Source organism: Salmo salar, chromosome ssa01, assembly GCF_905237065.1.
Source record: "Salmo salar chromosome ssa01, Ssal_v3.1, whole genome shotgun sequence".
NCBI classification, from domain to species: Eukaryota; Metazoa; Chordata; class Actinopteri; order Salmoniformes; family Salmonidae; genus Salmo; species Salmo salar.
The window spans coordinates 162,168,070-162,185,846 of NC_059442.1; the positions used below are offsets into that span (position 1 = coordinate 162,168,070).

Here is a 17,777-nt window from a genome sequence, read left to right on the forward strand (position 1 = left end):
TCACCACCTGGGGGTAACCCGTCAGGGAGTTCAGGACCCAGTTGCACTGGGCGGGGTTCAGACCCAGGGCCTCAAGCTTGATGAGCTTGGAAGGTACTATGGTGTTGAATGCTGAGATATAGTCAATGAACAGCATTCTGACATAGGTATGCCTCTTGTCCAGATGGGACAGGGCAGTGTGCAGTGTGCAGTGTGTTTGCGATTGCATCGTCTGTGGATCTATTGGGTCGGTAAGCAAATTGAAGTGGGTCTAGGGTGGCAGGTAAGGTGGAGGTGATATGATCCTTGACTAGTCTTTCAAAGCACTTCATGATGACAAAGGTGAGTGCCACGGGGCGATAGTCATTTAGTTCAATTACCTTTGCTTTCTTAGGTACAGGGACAATGGTGGCCATCTTGAAGCATGTGGGGACAACAGACTGGGATAGGGAGATTTTGAATATATCTGTAAATACACCAGCCAGCCGGTTTGCGCATGCGCTGAGGATGCAGCTAGGGATACCATCTGGGCCGACAGTCTTGCGAGGGTTAACACGCTTAACCTGTTGGGGCTAGGGGGCAGTATTTGCATGGCTGGATAAAAAAATGTACCCGATTTAATGTGGTTACTAATCCTACCCAGTAACTAGAATATGCATATACTTATTATATATGGATAGAAAACACACTAAAGTTTCTAAAACTGTTTGAATGGTGTCTGTGAGTATAACAGAACTCATTTGGCAGGCAAAACCCTGAGACATTTTCTGACAGGAAGTGGATACCTGATGTGTTGTATTACCGTTAAACCTATGCCATTGAAAAACACAGGGGCTGAGGAATATTTTGGCACTTCCTATTGCTTCCACTAGATGTCACCAGCCTTTACAAAGTGTTTTGAGTCTTCTGGAGGGAGATCTGACCGAACAAGAGCCATGGAACGATGATGGCCCATTAGACACCTGGCGCGCGAGTTCATGTTGGGTACCCTCGTTCCAATACGTTATAAAAGAGAATGCATTCGTCCACCTTGAATATTATTCATGTTCTGGTTAAAAAGGCCCTAATGATTTATGCTATACAACGTTTGACATGTTTGAACGAACGTAAATATATTTTTTCCCCTCGTTCATGAAGTGAAGTCCGGCGGGCTTAGATCATGTGCTAACAAGACGGAGATTTTTGGACATAAATGATGAGCTTTTTTGAACAAAACTACATTCGTTATGGACCTGTGATACCTGGAAGTGACATCTGATGAAGAGAATCAAAGGTAATGGATTATTTACATAGTATTTTCGATTTTAGATCTCCCCAACATGACGGCTAGTCTGTATCGCAAAGCGTATTTTTCTGGGCGCAGTGCTCAGATTATTGCAAAGTGTGATTTCCCAGTAAGGTTTTTTTTAAATCTGGCAAGTTGATTGCGTTCAAGAGATGTAAATCTATAATTCTTTAAATGACAATATAATATTTTACCAATGTTTTCTAATTTTAATTATTTAATTTGTGGTGCTGACTTGAATGCCGGTTATTGGAGGGAAACGATTTCCTAAACATCAACGCCACAGTAAAACGCTGTTTTTGGATATAAATATGAACTTGATAGAACTAAAAATGCATGCATTGTCTAACACAATGTCCTAGGAGTGTCATCTGTTGGAGATTGTAAAAGGTTAGTGCATCATTTTAGCTGATTTATGGTTTTGGTGACGCCTGTCTTTGAATTGGCACAACATTACACACAACTCTTGTAAATGTACTGTCCTAACATACTCTAAATTTATGCTTTCGCCGTAAAACCTTTTTGAAATCGTAAAACGTGGTTAGATTAAGGAGATGTTTATCTTTCAAAGGGTGTAAAATAGTTGTATGTTTGAAAAATGTGAATTTTGACATTTATTTGGATTCAAATTTGCCGCTCTTGAAATGCACCTGCTGTTGATGGAGTGCACCACGGGTGGGACGCTTGCGTCCCACCTAGCCCATAGAGGTTAAATGTCTTACTCATGTCAGACACAGAGAAGGAAAGCCCACATTCCTTGATAGCGGGCTGCGTCAGTGACACCGTATTATCCTTAAAGCACGCGAAGGTCTTCAGCGTGTCCGCGACGTAGCTGGTTTCCTTTTATAATCCGTGATTGTCTGTAGACCCTGCCACATACATCTCATGTCTGAGCCGTTGAACTGGGACTCAACTTTGTCCCTATGGCAACGTTTAGCCTGCTTGATTGCTTTGCGGAGGGAATAACTACACTGTTTGTATTCTTACATATTCCCGGTCTTCTTGCACTGGTTAACTTCTCTAGGGTAGGGGGCAGTATTTTGACGTCCAGATGAAAGGCGTGCCCAAATTAAACTGCCTGCTACTCAGGCTCAGAAGGTAGGATATGCATATTATTTGTAGATTTGGATAGAAAACACTCTGAAGTTTCTTAAACTGTTTGAATGATGTCTGTGAGTATAACAGAACTCATATGGCAGGCAAAAACCTGAGAAAGATCCAACCAGGAAGTGTGGAAATCTGAGGTTTGTAGTTTTTCAAGTGATTGCCTATACAGTATACAGAGACTTAGGGTTAATTTTGCACTTCCTAAGGCTTCCACTAGATGTCAACAGTCTTTAGAATGTTGTTTCATGCTTCTACTGTGAATATGGATAGAATAAGAGCTCCTGGAAGTAGATGAGTGAAAAAATGACATGAGCTCAGAGGCACGCACTCATGTGAGAGTTAGCTGTGTTCCTTTTCTTTTCTGAAGACATTGGAATTGTCCGGTTGGAATATTACTGAAGATTTATGTTAAAAAAGTCTTAAAGATTGATGCTATACATCGTTTGACATATTTCTACGAACGTAAATATAACTTTTTTTGACTTTTTGTCGTGACATTTTGTGCGCGCTTCCTGCATTTGCAGTAGTGGACTGAACACGCAAACAAAAAGGAGGTATTTGGACATAAATTATGGACTTTATCGAACAAAACAAACATTTCTTGTGGACCTGGGATTCCTGGGAGTGCATTCTGATGAAGATCATCAAAGGTAAGTGAATATTTATAATATTATAGCTGACTTTTGTTGACTCCACAAAATGGCGGGTTTGATTTCGTGTCTGAACGCTGTACTCAGATTATTGCAAAGTGTGCTTTCGCTGTAAAGTTTTTTTGAAATCTGACATAGCGGTTGCATTAACTTCTCTGGGCTAGGTGGGACATGAGCGTCCCACTCTATTCAACAGCCAGTGGTAGAGCGTGGCGCAAAATTCAAAACCTCAGAAATGCTATAATTTCAATATTTCAAACATACGACTATTTTATACCATTTGAAAGATAAGACTCTCGTTAATCTAACCACATTGTCCAATTTCAAAAAGGCTTTACAACGAAAGCAAAATATTAGATTATGTTAGGAGAGTACATAGCCTGAAATAACCACACAGCCATTTTTCAAGCAAGCATATATGTCACAAAAACCCAAAACACAGCTAAATGCAGCACTAACCTTTGATGATCTTCATCAGATGACACTCATAGGCCATTATGTTATACAATACATGCATGTTTTGTTCAATCAAGTTCATATTTATATAAAAAAACTGCTTTTACATTAGCATGTGATGTTCAGAACTAGCATACCCACCAAAAACTTCCGGTGAATTTACTAAATTACTCATGATAAACGTTGACAAAAAACAAAACGATTATTTTAAGAATTATAGATACAGAAGTCCTTTGTGCAGTCGCGGTGTCAGATTTTAAAATAGCTTTTCGGCGAAAGCACATTTTGTAATATTCTGAGTACATAGCTCAGCCATCAAGGCTAGCTATTCAGACACCCGCCAACGTCAAGGATCACTAAACTCAGAATTACTATTAGAAAAATTGGATTACCTTTGCTGTCCTTCGTCAGAATGCACTCCCAAGACTGCTACTTCCACAACAAATGTTGTTTTTGTTCCAAATAATCCATAGTTATGTGCAAATATCTCCGTTTTGTTTGTGCGTTCAGGTCACTATCCAAAGGGTAACGCGCGAGCACATATCGACACACAAAATGTCAAAATGTTCCATTACCGTACTTAGAAGCATGTCAAACGCTGTTTAAAATCTATTTTTATGCTATTTTTCTCGTAAAATAGCGATAATATTCCAACCGGACAATGTTGTATTCATTCAAAGAGGGAAAGAAAAAATGGCGAGGTCTCGTGAATGCACATTTTCGTTCCCTTTGTCCTCAGGCAGTCCACTGACAAACTGTGCTCCTATACTTTGCCCAGAGACAGGTGACGCCCCAATCCACTTTCTGGCGGCTTTAGAGAGCCAATGGAAGCCTTAGAAAGTGCAACAAAACCCCACGGATACTGTAGTTTCAATAGACAAGCAAAAGCAGAACTACAAAATCGCAGACAGGGCACTTCCTGCTTGAAATCTTCTCAGGTTTTTGCCTGCCATATGAGTTCTGTTATACTCATAGACACCATTCAAACAGTTTTAGAAACTTTAGAGTGTTTTGTATCCAAATCTACTAATAATATGCATATTCTCGTTTCTGGGCAAGAGTAGTAACCAGTTTAAATCGGGTACGTTTTTTATCCGGCCGTGAAAATACTGCCCCCTAGCCCAAAAAGGTTAAGGAGAAGTGTATCTATCATTCTTTCAATAACAGTTTAATATTTTATCAACGTTTATGATGAGTATTTCTGTAAATTGATGTGCTCATTCACCGGAAGTTTTGGGAGGCAAATGATTTCTGAACATTACACGCCAATGTAAAATGGGGTTTTTGGATATAAATATGAACTTCATCGAGCAAAACATACACGTATTGTGTAACATGAAGTCCTATGAGTGCCATCTGATGAAGATCATCAAAGGTTAGTGATTAATTTTAGCAGTATTTCTGTTTTTTGTGACGCCTCTCCTTGCTTGGAAGATAGCTGTGTGGTTTTTCTTGTATAGGTGCTGTCCTAACAGAATCTAATGCTATGCTTTCCCCGTAAAGCCTTTTTGAAATTGGACAATGTGGTTGGATTAACGAGAAGTGTATCTTTAAAATGGGATATAATAGTTCTATGTTTGAGAAATTTGAATTATGAGATTTTTGTTGTTTTGAATTTGTAACTGGTTGGGGGTAGGTTTTAATAGTCACAGTGGGTACAACATCTCCTATGCACTTCCTGATAAACCGATACGGCGAATGAGTTTATCTGTCAATATTATTTTCTGATGCTACTCTGAACATATCCCAGTCCACGTGAAAACAATCTTGAAGTGTGGATTCAGATTGGTCAGACCAGCGTTGACTAGACTTTACCACGGGCACTTCCTGTTTGAGTTTCTGCCTATAGGAGGGGAGGAGCAAGATGGAATTGTGGTCCGATTTGCCAAATGGAGGGCGGGGGAGGGCCTTATATGTATTCTGTAAAGTAGTATAACAATGGTCAAGAGTTTTAGCAGCGAGTACAAGAATCAATATGTTGATAGAATTTCGGGGAGCCTTTTTCCTCATATTTGCTTTGTTAAAATCCCCAGCTACAATAAATGCAGCCTCAGGATATGTGGTTTCCAGTTTGCATAAAGTTCAGTGAAGAGTCTTTGAGGGCCGTCATGGTATCAGCTTGAGGGGGGACATAGACCGCTGTGCCTATTATTGACAAAAATTATTTTGGGAGATATTACGGTCGGCATTTGATTGTGAGATATTCTAGGTCGGGACTTGAGTTCCTGTATGTTATCACAGTTACACCATAAGTCATTAATCATAAAACATACCTCCAACCTTCTGCTTCCCGGAGAGATGTTTGTTCCTGTCGGCACGATATACTGAGAACCCAACTGGCTTTACAGAGTCAGACAGTATATCCATTCAGCCACAAAACCATTAGTGAGGTCGGGCACTGATGTTGGGCGATTAGGCCTGGCTCGCAATCGGCATTCCAATTCATTCCAAAGGTGTTCGATGGGGTTGAGGTCAGGGTTCTGTGCATGCCAGTCAAGCTGAAACAGGAAAATGCCTTCCCCAAACTGTTGCAACAAAGTTGGAAGCACAAAATCATGGTGTTAAGATTTCCCTTCACTGGAACTAAGGGGCGTTGCCCGAACCATTAACCTGTTAGGGCTAGGGGGGCAGTATTGACACGGCTGGATAAAAAACATACCCGATTTAATCTGGTTACCACTCCTACCCAGTAACTAGAATATGCATATACTTATTACATATGGATAGAAAACACCCTAAATTTTCTAAAACTGTTTGAATGGTGTCTGTGAGTATAACAGAACTCAAATGGCAGGTCAAAACCTGAGAGATTCCTTTACAGGAAGTGGCCTGTCTGACCATTTCTTGAACTTCTTTTCCAATTCTATCATTTACTAAGGATCTCTGCTCTAACGTGACACTTCCCACGTCGTCCATAGGCGCTCAGAGCCCGGGAAAAAACAGAATGTCGTCATTCCAGCCCCAGGCTGAAACACATTATCGCCTTTCTCAAGTGGCCGATCAAGGGACACTGGGCTTAGGCGCATGACCCGACCGCCCCGCCTTTGGGATTTTTTTCCTCTGTTTGCCGAAAAGGAGATTCCCTGTCGGAATATTATCGCTTTTCTACGAGAAAAATGTCGTAAAAATTGATTTTAAACAGCGGTTGACATGCTTCGAAGTACGGTAATGGAATATTTAGAATTTTATTGTCACGAATTGCGCCATGCGCGACACTTCTTTACTATTTCGGATAGTGTCTGGAACGCATACGAACAAAACGCCGCTATTCGGATATAACGATGGATTATTTTGGACCAAACCAACATTTGTTATTGAAGTAGCAGTCCTGGGTGTGCATTCTGACGAAGACAACAAAAGGGAATCAAACTTTTATAATAGTAAATATGATTATGGTGAGTGCTAAACTTGCCGGGTGTCTAAATAGCGAGCCCGTGATGCCTGGGCTATGTACTTAGAATATTGCAAAATGTGCTTTCACCAAAAAGCTATTTTAAAATCGGACATATCGAGTGCATAGAGGAGGTCTGTATCTATAATTCTTAAAATAATTGTTAAGCTTTTTGTGAACGTTTATCGTGAGTAATTTAGTAAAATGTTAGCGAATTCCCCGGAAGTTTGCTAGTTCTGAACGTCACATGCTAATGTAAAAAGCTGGTTTTTGATATAAATATGAACTCGATTGAACAAAACATGCATGTATTGTATAACATAATGTCCTAGGGTTGTCATCTGATGAAGATCATTACATTTACATTACATTTAAGTCATTTAGCAGACGCTCTTATCCAGAGCGACTTACAAAATGGTGCATTCACCTTATGATATCCAGTGGAACAACCACTTTACAATAGTGCATCTAAATCTTTTAGGGGGGGTTAGAAGGATTACTTTATCCTATCCTAGGTATTCCTTAAAGAGGTGGGGTTTCAGGTGTCTCCGGAAGGTGGTGATTGACTCCGCTGTCCTGGCGTCGTGAGGGAGCTTGTTCCACCATTGGGGTGCCAGAGCAGCGAACAGTTTTGACTGGGCTGAGCGGGAACTGTGCTTCCTCAGAGGTAGGGGGGCCAGCAGGCCAGTGGTGGATGAACGCAGTGCCCTTGTTTGGGTGTAGGGCCTGATCAGAGCCTGAAGGTATGGAGGTGCCGTTCCCTTCACAGCTCCGTAGGCAATCACCATGGTCTTGTAGCGGATGCGAGCTTCAACTGGAAGCCAGTGGAGAGAGCGGAGGAGCGGGGTGACATGAGAGAACTTGGGAAGGTTGAACACCAGACGGGCTGCGGCGTTCTGGATGAGTTGTAGGGGTTTAATGGCACAGGCAGGGAGCCCAGCCAACAGCGAGTTGCAGTAATCCAGACGGGAGATGACAAGTGCCTGGATTAGGACCTGCGCCGCTTCCTGTGTGAGGCAGGGTCGTACTCTGCGAATGTTGTAGAGCATGAACCTACAGGATCGGGTCACCGCCTTGATGTTAGTGGAGAACGACAGGGTGTTGTCCAGGATCACGTCAAGGTTCTTAGCACTCTGGGAGGAGGACACAAGGGAGTTGTCAACCGTGATGGCGAGATCATGGAATGGGCAGTCCTTCCCCGGGAGGAAGAGCAGCTCCGTCTTGCCGAGGTTCAGCTTGAGCTGGTGATCCGTCATCCACACTGATATGTCTGACAGACATGCAGAGATGCGATTCGCCGCCTGGTTATCAGAAGGGGGAAAGGAGAAGATTAATTGTGTGTCGTCTGCATAGCAATGATAGGAGAGACCATGTGAGGATATGACAGAGCCAAGTGACTTGGTGTATAGCGAGAATAGGAGAGGGCCTAGAACAGAGCCCTGGGGGACACCAGTGGTGAGAGCGCATGGTGCGGAGACAGATTCTCGCCACGCCACCTGGTAGGAGCGACCTGTCAGGTAGGACGCAATCCAAGCGTGGGCCGCGCGGAGATGCCCAACTTGGAGAGGGTGGAGAGGAGGATCTGATGGTTCACAGTATCAAAGGCAGCAGATAGGTCTAGAAGGATGAGAGCAGAGGAGAGAGAGTTAGCTTTAGCAGTGCGGAGAGCCTCCGTGACACAGAGAAGAGCAGTCTCAGTTGAATGCGCAGTCTTGAAACCTGACTGATTAGGATCAAGAAGGTCATTCTGAGAGAGATAGCGGGAGAGCTGGCCAAGGACGGCACGTTCAAGAGTTTTGGAGAGAAAAGAAAGAAGGGATACTGGTCTGTAGTTGTTGACATCGGAGGGATCGAATGTAGGTTTTTTCAGAAGGGGTGCAACTCTCGCTCTCTTGAAGACGGAATGGACGTAGCCAGCGGTCAAGGATGAGTTGATGAGCGAGGTGAGGAAGGGGAGAAGGTCTCCGGAAATGGTCTGGAGAAGAGAGGAGGGGATAGGGTCAAGTGGGCAGGTTGTTGGGCGGCCGGCCGTCACAAGACGCGAGATTTCATCTGGAGAGAGAGGGGAGAAAGAGGTCAAAGCACAGGGTAGGGCAGTGTGAGCAGGACCAGCGGTGTCGTTTGACTTAGCAAACGAGGATCGGATATCGTCAACCTTCTTTTCAAAATGGTTGACGAAGTCATCCGCAGAGAGGGAGGAGGGGGGCGAGTGCTCATCAAAGGTGAGTGCTGCATTTAGCTGTCTTCTGGGTTTTGGTGACATTATATGCTGGCTTGAAAAATGGGTGTCTGATTATTTCTGGCTTGGTACTCTGCTGACATAATCTAATGTTTTGCTTTCGTTGTAAAGCCTTTTTGAAATCGGACAGTGTGGTTAAATTAACGAGAGTCTTGTCTTTAAATAGCTGTAAAATAGTCATATGTTTGAGAAATTGAAGTAATAGGATTTTTAACGTTTTGAAAATCGCGCCACAGGCTGCCAGTGGCTGTTACGTAGGTGGGACGCAAGCGTCCCACCTAGCCCATAGAGGTTAAAAAGCCCCAGAACATTATTCCAAACTTTACAGTTGGCACTATACATTGGGGCAGGTAGCGTTCTCCTGGAATCCGCCAAACCCAGATTCGTCCATCGGACTGCCAGATGGTGAAGTGTGGTTCCTCACTCCAGAGAACGTGTTTCCACTGATCCAGAGTCCAATGGCGGCGAGCTTTACACCACTCCAGCAGACGCTTGGCATTGCACATTGTGATCTTAAGCTTGTGTGCGTGTCACGTCCTGGCCAGTATAAGGGTTAATTAGTATTGTAGTTTGGTCAGGACGTGGCAGAGGGTATTCGTTTTATGTGGTTCGGGGTGGTGTGTTTGTTAAAAGGGTGTTTGATTTAGTATTTACGGGTTTTGGTTTATGTTTAGGTATTTCTATGTTTAGTTAATTGGGGTTGGACTTCCAATTGAAGGCAGCTGTTTGGTGTTGCCTTTGATTGGAAGTCCTATATTAGTTGGGTGTGTTTGTCTTGTATTTTGTGGGAGATTGTTCTGTGTTTCGCCTTGTGCCTTACCAGACTGTTTTTGTTGATCGTTTGTGTTTTGTTATTTTTGTATGTTCATTTTGAAAGCAAATAAACATCAAGATGAGCCTGCACATACCTGCTGCGTTTTGGTCCTCCTTCACCGACGACAACCGTGACAGTGCGGCTGCTCGGCCATGGAAACCCATTTCATGAAGCTCTCTACTAACAGTTTGGAACTGGGTAGTGAGTGTTTCAACCAAGGTCAGACGATTTTTCATGCTACACACTTCAGCACTCGTCTGTCCAGTTCTGTGAGCTTGTGTGGCCTACCACTTCGCAACTGAGCCATTGTTGCTCCTAGATGTTTCTACTTCACAATAACAGCACTTACAGTTGACCGGGGCAGATCTAGCAGGGCAGACATTTGACGAACTGACTTGTTGGAAAGGTGGCATCTTATGACAGTGCCACGTTGAAAGTCACTGAGCTCATCAGTCAGGCCATTCTACTGCCAGTGTTTGTCTAATGAGATTGCATGGCTTTGTGCTCAATATTATACACCTGTCAGTAACGGGTGTGGCTGAAATAGTCGAATCCACAAATTTGAAGGGGTGTCCATATACTATTGTATATAGTGTATGTGGTGATAATCAAAACAAGCACAGCAGACTGTCTTCAGTAGTTTATGGACACAACAAGGAGACAGGTGGGTTAGGAGGTGTGGGAAGAAGCATGTTGGAGGCAGATAGATAGTCATGACTCATGTTGTGACACAGGAGGGGGAGTGGGATGTCCTTCCAGGATAAGGGCTCTTTGGGACCAAGATCTTCACTGTCAGTCACTGCTGTGTTGCTGCCCTCTGCTGGAAAGAAAGTAGTTTGGCGCACAATACAGGCATGTTATAGAAATAATGATAACAATGTAGTCAGCTTCTCTGTATTATAAGGATAAAAAAGTGTGAGACTAAAGAGTGATGTATTGTACACATACAGTAGTAATGTATGGTCTTGTCTATTTGTTTCTTTGTTGAGAGATTAGCATCATCTGTGTAGGTACATGAGAGAGAAGATAAGTCAACACTGACCTGTGTGGTGTTATGCTAGTGAGCTGTAGACCACATTATCATCTGGTTCCGCCTAGAGGAGAGGAGGGACAAACACAGGTAGAGTGGTGAAGAGGGACAATTCGTGATGATGGAATGTAGGTAGACTGCTTGGAAACACTTCAACCATTTGTTGCAGAATATGCTGACACAAGGAAGAGACACATAAACATTAAAACTCAGAAATGTTTACAGAATAACACATTTTCAGTGTCTACAACTTATACACCAATGACTGACAAATCACAGACCAAAACCCTCCTGTTCAAGTATTCTGATGACACAGCCATCCTGTACCTCCTGAATGAGCTTCAGGAGGAGTTTCATCCCAGGGACTATCACAACTCTAAACAGTTCCATGGATCTTCCTCCTATGGACAGGTGGGTGGTGCTATTTATGTCTGACTGTTGTTTGTTTCCTGATGTTCCTCTTGTAGGACAATAACCCTGATATGTGACTTCATCTATAACCCCACCAGTCTGCCACATAGCTGACAGTACAACACAGATACAACTTCATATATTAACATCATAGTGAGCAGCCTTACCTTGGTCTGTACATTTAGGTGGTTCCTCCTCTTGGGGACAACACTGCTGTACGTCACATCATCATCACCTTTGGCAGGAAATGGGTCCAGCTGTAGGGCTAGTGAGCTGTAGACCACATTATCATCAGGTTCTACCTAGAAGAGAGGGACACACACAGGTAGAGAGGTGAAGAGGGACAATTTGTGACAATGGAATGCAGGCTACAGCTTGGAAACAATGGAATAGGGACATAAAGAATTGCAAGGCTGCCGGCCGACACAGCATCACTAGCCGCGTCCTCAGAGCATGCGCAGACGAGCTGGCTGGTGTTTACAGATATATTCAATCTCTCCCTTTCCCAGTCTGCTGTCCCCACTTATTTCAAGTTGTCCACCATTGTTCCTGTACCCAAGAAAGCAAAGGCAACAGAACTAAATGACTTTTGCCCCATAGCACTCACTTCTGTCATAATGAAATGCTTTGAGAGGCTAGTTAAGGATCATATCACCTCCACCTTACCTGACACCCTAGACCCAATTCAATACCGCCCCAATATATCCACAGACGATGCAATCGCCGTAGCACTGCACACTGCCCTATCCCATCTGGACAAGAGGAATACCAGTGTTAGAATACTGTTAATTTACTACGGCTCAGCCTTTAACACCATAGTACCCTCCAAGCTCATCATTTAGCTCTGGGTCTCAACTCCGCCCTGTGCAAATGGGTCCTGGACTTCCTGACGGGCCAGGTGTTGAAGGTAGGAAACAACACCTCCACTACGCTGATCCTCAACACAGGGGCCCCACCACGGTGTGTGCTCAGCCCCCTCCTGTACTCTCTGTTCACCCATGACTGTGTGGCCAAGCACGCCTCCAACTCAATCATCAAGTTTGCAGATGACACAACAATAGTAGCCTGATTGCCAACAATGATGAGACAGTCTACAGGGAGGAGGTGAAGGCCCTGGCAGAGTGATGCCAGGTAGATAACCTCTCCCTTAACGTTAACAAAATTAAGGAGCAGATCGTGGACTTCAGGAGACAGCAGAGGGAGCACGCCCCCATCCACATCGACGGGGCCGCAGTGGAGAAAGTGAATAGCTTCACGTTCTTCAGCGTACACGTCACTGACAATCTGAAATGTTCTACCCACACAGACGGTGTAGTGAATAAGGCACAACAGTGCCTCTTCAACCTCAGGAGGCTGAATTTTTTTTAGCTTGGCCCATAAGACCCTCAAAGTTTTACAGATGCACAATTGAGAGCATCCTGTCAGGCTGTATCAGCACCTGGTCTGGCAACTGCACCGCCTGCAATCGCAGGGCTCTCCAGAGGGTGGTGCGGTCTGCACAACGCATCACCGGGGGCACACCACTGCCTGCCCTCCAGGACACCTACACCCCCCGATGTCACAGGAACGCCAAAAAGATAATGAAGGACATCAACCACCCGAGCCACGGCCTGTACACCCCGCTACCATCCAGAAGGCGAAGTCAGTACCGGTGCATCAAAGTTGGGACCAAGACGCTGAAACAGCTTCTATCGCAAGGTTGTCAGACTCTTAAATAGCCATCACTGGGTGAAATCCACCCAGTGCCCTGCCCTGAACTTAGTCATTGTCACTAGCGGCTACAACCCGGTTACACAACCCTGCACCTTTTTGGCTGCTGCTCTATGTACATAGACATGGAATCACTGGTCACTTTAATAATGTTTACATACTGTTTTACTCATTTTGAATGTATATACTGTATTCTAGTCAATGCCATCCTATTCCACTATTGCTGTATATATACTATTCTATCCCACATATTCTACAGATATAGTCATTATTCTATCGACATACTGTCCATAATGTATATACATCCCATCACACACACATATATTTATACTCCGAATTCCAACATTGCTCGTCCTAATATTTCTTAATTCCATTATTTTACTTTTAGATCTGTGTCTATTGTTGTGAATTGTTAGATACCACTGCACTGCTGTAGCTAGGAACACAAGCATTACGCTACACCTGCAATAACATCCGCTAAATATATGTTTGCAACCTATAAAATTTGATTTGATAAAGACATTAAAACTCCAAAATGTTTACAGCGTAAGACATTTAAATTGTCTAACAAATATGTGACTTCATCTATAATTTATCCTCATGCACCAGTCTGCTACATAGCCGACAGTACAACACAGCTACAACTTAATCTATTAACATCATAGTGATCAGAATAGCAGCCTTACCTTGGTCTGTACATTTAGCTGGTTCCTCCTCTTGGTGACAACAGTGCTGTACGTCACATCACCATTGGCAGCAAATGGGTCCTGCACAAGTTTTTTCCTCAGAACAGTTCAGAAAACTACTAATACAAAATACTATTTTATTTAGAACATGTTTTTTTTTACCTTTAAGTATGTGTATTTTACTGTATTTAAGCTTGGACTATCCTTTTTCAATTGGAATAGTTCAGAAATATCTGGAGTGGTACTTTAACCAGTGACTGTTCAACAGATCCTATTATTAGCTCTACACTGCAAACCACTTTGACAAACTGACATCACACTGTCTCAACAGTCCTGGGTATGTAGCACTGACTGTAAAAATACAGTTACCATGTCTAAATTGTACAGTTACAATGGACATTAAGCTGTAGCTGAAGAGTTACTGTGTGATTTAAGTCCATCTGATGTCCTGTCCATGGCCATGTCTTTCATTTTTCACAGACAGTGGATTACCCACAAGGCCTTGAGTCAGATGAGAGGAACATGAGTGTAGCCTACCCCTGAGGTGTTTGTTGTCTGGTCCATGGCCTTATTGTCCTCTGGAATAAAGAAAGAGATGCGGTATTAGAGACCTCAGATATACTTGAATAATACTGCATACATTCATCATAGAGTAATACTTTTGAGTCTTCTCCAATTATGTCAAGATACATTGGTTATAACATATGCTAATACAGTTGTCTTTAAGGAAAATATTTACTGTCTCCTGAAAATATCTCCAAAATCAAACTGATCACTTTTTCATTAAATCATTATAGAATGAATACTTACTATACTTTCGCCACATCTTCCATGTGACTGGGACACCAGACATCACCACCACCAACATTCCCAGAGGAATCAGTAGGACTTTTAGATCTATGGAACTGATGGTGAGAGAACGTTTCTTTTAAAATACAGTCTATAGATTAGAACACAATTCTGATGTTTTTTATACTGCTAAGAGAAAATGGAAACATTTGTTCAGATCTTCACACCTTTTATGTGTAAAACTTCACCATCCAATAATAGAGTGCTGTTACTTCTACAACCACAGAGAAATGAGGCAGTGGTAAATGTCTCTAACAGTGTCTTGACCTATACTCTGTGTGAAAACGTTTAAGGAGGGTCTTTTTGTGACCTAAACGCTAGTGTCAAAACCAGAAAATGTTACCTTTATTCATATTTCTATTGTCATCCATTTGGAAGAGTAAGTGTGAAATACAGCTGAATGGGTGATAATTACCTCATGGTGTCCTTCTCCTTGTCCCCCTCAGGTCCTTGGACTGTGTTGTCAGTCTGAACAGGCTCAGCAGCTGGAGAGAAAGGAATGTTCAGTGGTTGGAGCTTTGGTCGCTGTGAGATAAAAACAATGGAATTATGACCGGTGTACCCAAGATACACAGAACTGTAACAAGACATTGTGGATAATCTATGACCTTCTTGTCTAGCTTATTTCATTTACACCAACATGTGGATTTTAACTTAGTATTAGCACTGCTGAGTTCAAACCAATGTTAGGACCGCTAAGTACTCACAAAGGCTTTTAATCAGGTTAAAGTCCAATTTGTTTTAGATGATCAGCCAGCAAGACTGGATAAAACCAGGTTAATAGTTAATTCTACAGTATCTGATTGCTCTCTACTCACTGGTCATAGTGGTGATACTTTGTGTGGTGGTTTGTTGTCTGACAGTGATTTGAACAGGCATTATAAGGTCTCCCACTCCACACTTGTACCAGCCAGTGTTCTCCATCTTGAGTTCACTCATAGTCACCATTAAGATGTTTCCTCTGGTGGCATCAGTGGTCTGCTGTAGGGTCACTAATGTTCCATCTATTGTCCCAGAATCCCCCCCCACACAGGAACCATTGACACCAATACTGCACCACCACTTCCTATTTCCAGTGTTACTATAGTAACAATTTACAATGACAGTCCCTCTTTCAACTCCTGTCACCTCCTGTTGGTCCACATAGAGTTCTGGAGTACCTGAACACAATGGTACAGACACCAAAGAAGGTCCTGAGTGATCAAGTGTTTTTTTTGTAACAACTGACCACAAATATCATAATGATGATATGATGGATAAAGAACAGAAAGTAGACATATACCAACAGTCCTCATTCCTACTTGAACAATAATAGTGATATCAGTAAATGTAATCAGAACACCAGTCATGTAATCATATGGAAGAGTTGCAGGATCTTACCTGGTATGACAGATAGGTGGAACCATTCTGCCCTGACATCTTGTCCACCATTGACCTCCACAGCACAATAGTAACGTCCAGAGTCCTCTGGCTCCAGATCAGTCATTGTCACAGTCATGGTTAGCTGGTTAATGTCATCAGAGACTGAGGCCTTAGCTGTGCCCTTATGAGGTTTAGCATGTACAACAGGGGAGCAACTGTCAAAATTATCTCCTTTACATAAGTATTTCAAATGTTTGATATAATAATGATAATAGGGACATGAGATGGTGATGGAGCCTCCTGTCTTCACAGACACACGATAAGCACCTGTAGACACAACAACAGAAAACACAGATTCGAATTCAAGCAAATTCTCACAGCAGAAAATACATTTCATCTGGACTATAACACACATAATACAGGAAGTGTTATTGATAGGACAAGCTACTGCTCCTGTCTTCAGAGTTTCAGCATGTGTCCAGTCCCAGTACCTGACCTCAAATTCAGCACTTCATAGAAACATGTTACCCTTTCATTTTTTTAAACTTTAATTGGCCTATCCCCCACCCCCCCTCACAGTTGTAGTCAGAAGTTTACATACACCTTAGCCAAATACATTTAAACTCAGTTAACAATTCCTGACATTTAATCCTAGTAAAACCTACCTGTCTTAGGTCAGTTAGGATCACCACTTTATTTTAAGAATGTGAAATGTCAGAATAATAGTAGAGAGAATGATTTATTTCAGCTTTTATTTCTTTCATCACATTCCCAGTGGGTCAGAAGTTTACATACACTCAATTTGTATTGAGTGTATGTAAATGCGGAGCCCCATCGGTCCTTCACGACTGGACCACCGACGTTATCTGCCCGAGGGAGTTATCCAACTGGCCCCTCCGTCGCGACGTAACCCGAATGCCCATCTGCGGCCCGCTAATCGTTAGCTGTCTTATCGGCTGCTATCTGAATAGGTCTATCGGACAATTTTCTTGGGCCACTATAACTAACTATTTTGCCAATTGGACTGGTCCCCCCTACCACACGGAAGCCCACTAATATACAGACGGAATCGCACGAGGTGGCTAAAAACAGACCTCCCTCCATCTCCTACCAGCTTGCTACCTATGGCTCGGCTAGCTATCTAACTCTCACTGGACCCTTTGATCACTCGGCTAAGCATGCCTCTCCTTAATGTCAATATGCCTTGTCCATTGCTGTTCTGATTAGTGTTTATTGGCTTATTTCACTGTAGAGCCTCTAGCCCTGCTCATTATACCTTATCCAACCTCTCAGTTCCTCCACCCACACATGCTGTGACATCTTCTGGTTTCAATGATGTTTCTAGCGACAATATCTCTCTCATCATCACTAAATGCCTAGGTTTACCTCCACTGTACTCATATCCTACCATACCTTTGTCTGTATATTATACCATGAAGCTATTTTATCGCCCCCAGAAACCTGCTCCTTTTTCTCTCTACTGCTCTACTGCTCCTTGTCATCTCTACGTCACAGATGACCAATTCTTATAGCTTTTAGCCGTAACCTTATCCTCATACTTCTCTGTTCCTCTGGTGATATAGAGGTGAATCCAGGCCCTGCAGTGCCTAGCTCCACTCCTACTCCCCAGGCACTCTCTTTTGATGACTTCTCTAACCGTAATAGCCTTGGTTTCATGCATGTTAACCTCTAGGGTAGGGGGCAGTATTTTCACATCCGGATAAAAAACGCACCGGTTTAATCTGGTAATTACTAGTGCCCAGAAACTAGAATATGCATATAATTGTTTGATTTGCATAGAAAACACC

General features: G+C 42.9%; 1 protein-coding gene across 2 annotated transcripts; it reads right to left on the bottom strand.

The window, feature by feature from the left end:
- Positions 1-10,548: 10,548 nt before the first annotated feature.
- Positions 10,549-16,284, bottom strand: LOC106571203 (CMRF35-like molecule 8). Of its 2 annotated transcripts, none has more exons than XM_045693517.1 (8): positions 15,988-16,284; positions 15,023-15,092; positions 14,569-14,663; positions 14,296-14,336; positions 13,759-13,839; positions 11,530-11,664; positions 10,964-11,015; positions 10,549-10,741 (listed from the first exon to the last, which is right to left on the bottom strand). In XM_045693517.1, exons 1-7 carry the CDS (start codon positions 16,103-16,105, stop codon positions 10,974-10,976), a joined length of 582 nt encoding a protein of 193 aa, XP_045549473.1. In that variant the 5' UTR covers positions 16,106-16,284; the 3' UTR covers positions 10,549-10,741; positions 10,964-10,973. The 2 variants fall into 2 exon arrangements, with proteins under 2 accessions (XP_045549473.1, XP_013999463.1); XM_014143988.2 differs by having other exon boundaries at positions 10,549-10,738; positions 15,988-16,283.
- Positions 16,285-17,777: the final 1,493 nt, after the last annotated feature.

What these genes read in the sequence shown, in the direction of transcription:
- LOC106571203 (XM_045693517.1), bottom strand. Translation starts at nt 16,105, where the DNA reads ATGACTGTGACAATGACTGATCTGGAGCCAGAGGACTCTGGACGTTAC. An exon ending in CCACCTATCTGTCATACCAG is followed by an intron (nt 15,093 to 15,987) that starts GTAAGATCCTGC and finishes CTTTCTCTCCAG; the next exon opens with CTGCTGAGCCTGTTCAGACT. An exon ending in AGACAACAAACACCTCAGGG is followed by an intron (nt 13,840 to 14,295) that starts GTAGGCTACACT and finishes AAACTTGTGCAG; the next exon opens with GACCCATTTGCTGCCAATGG.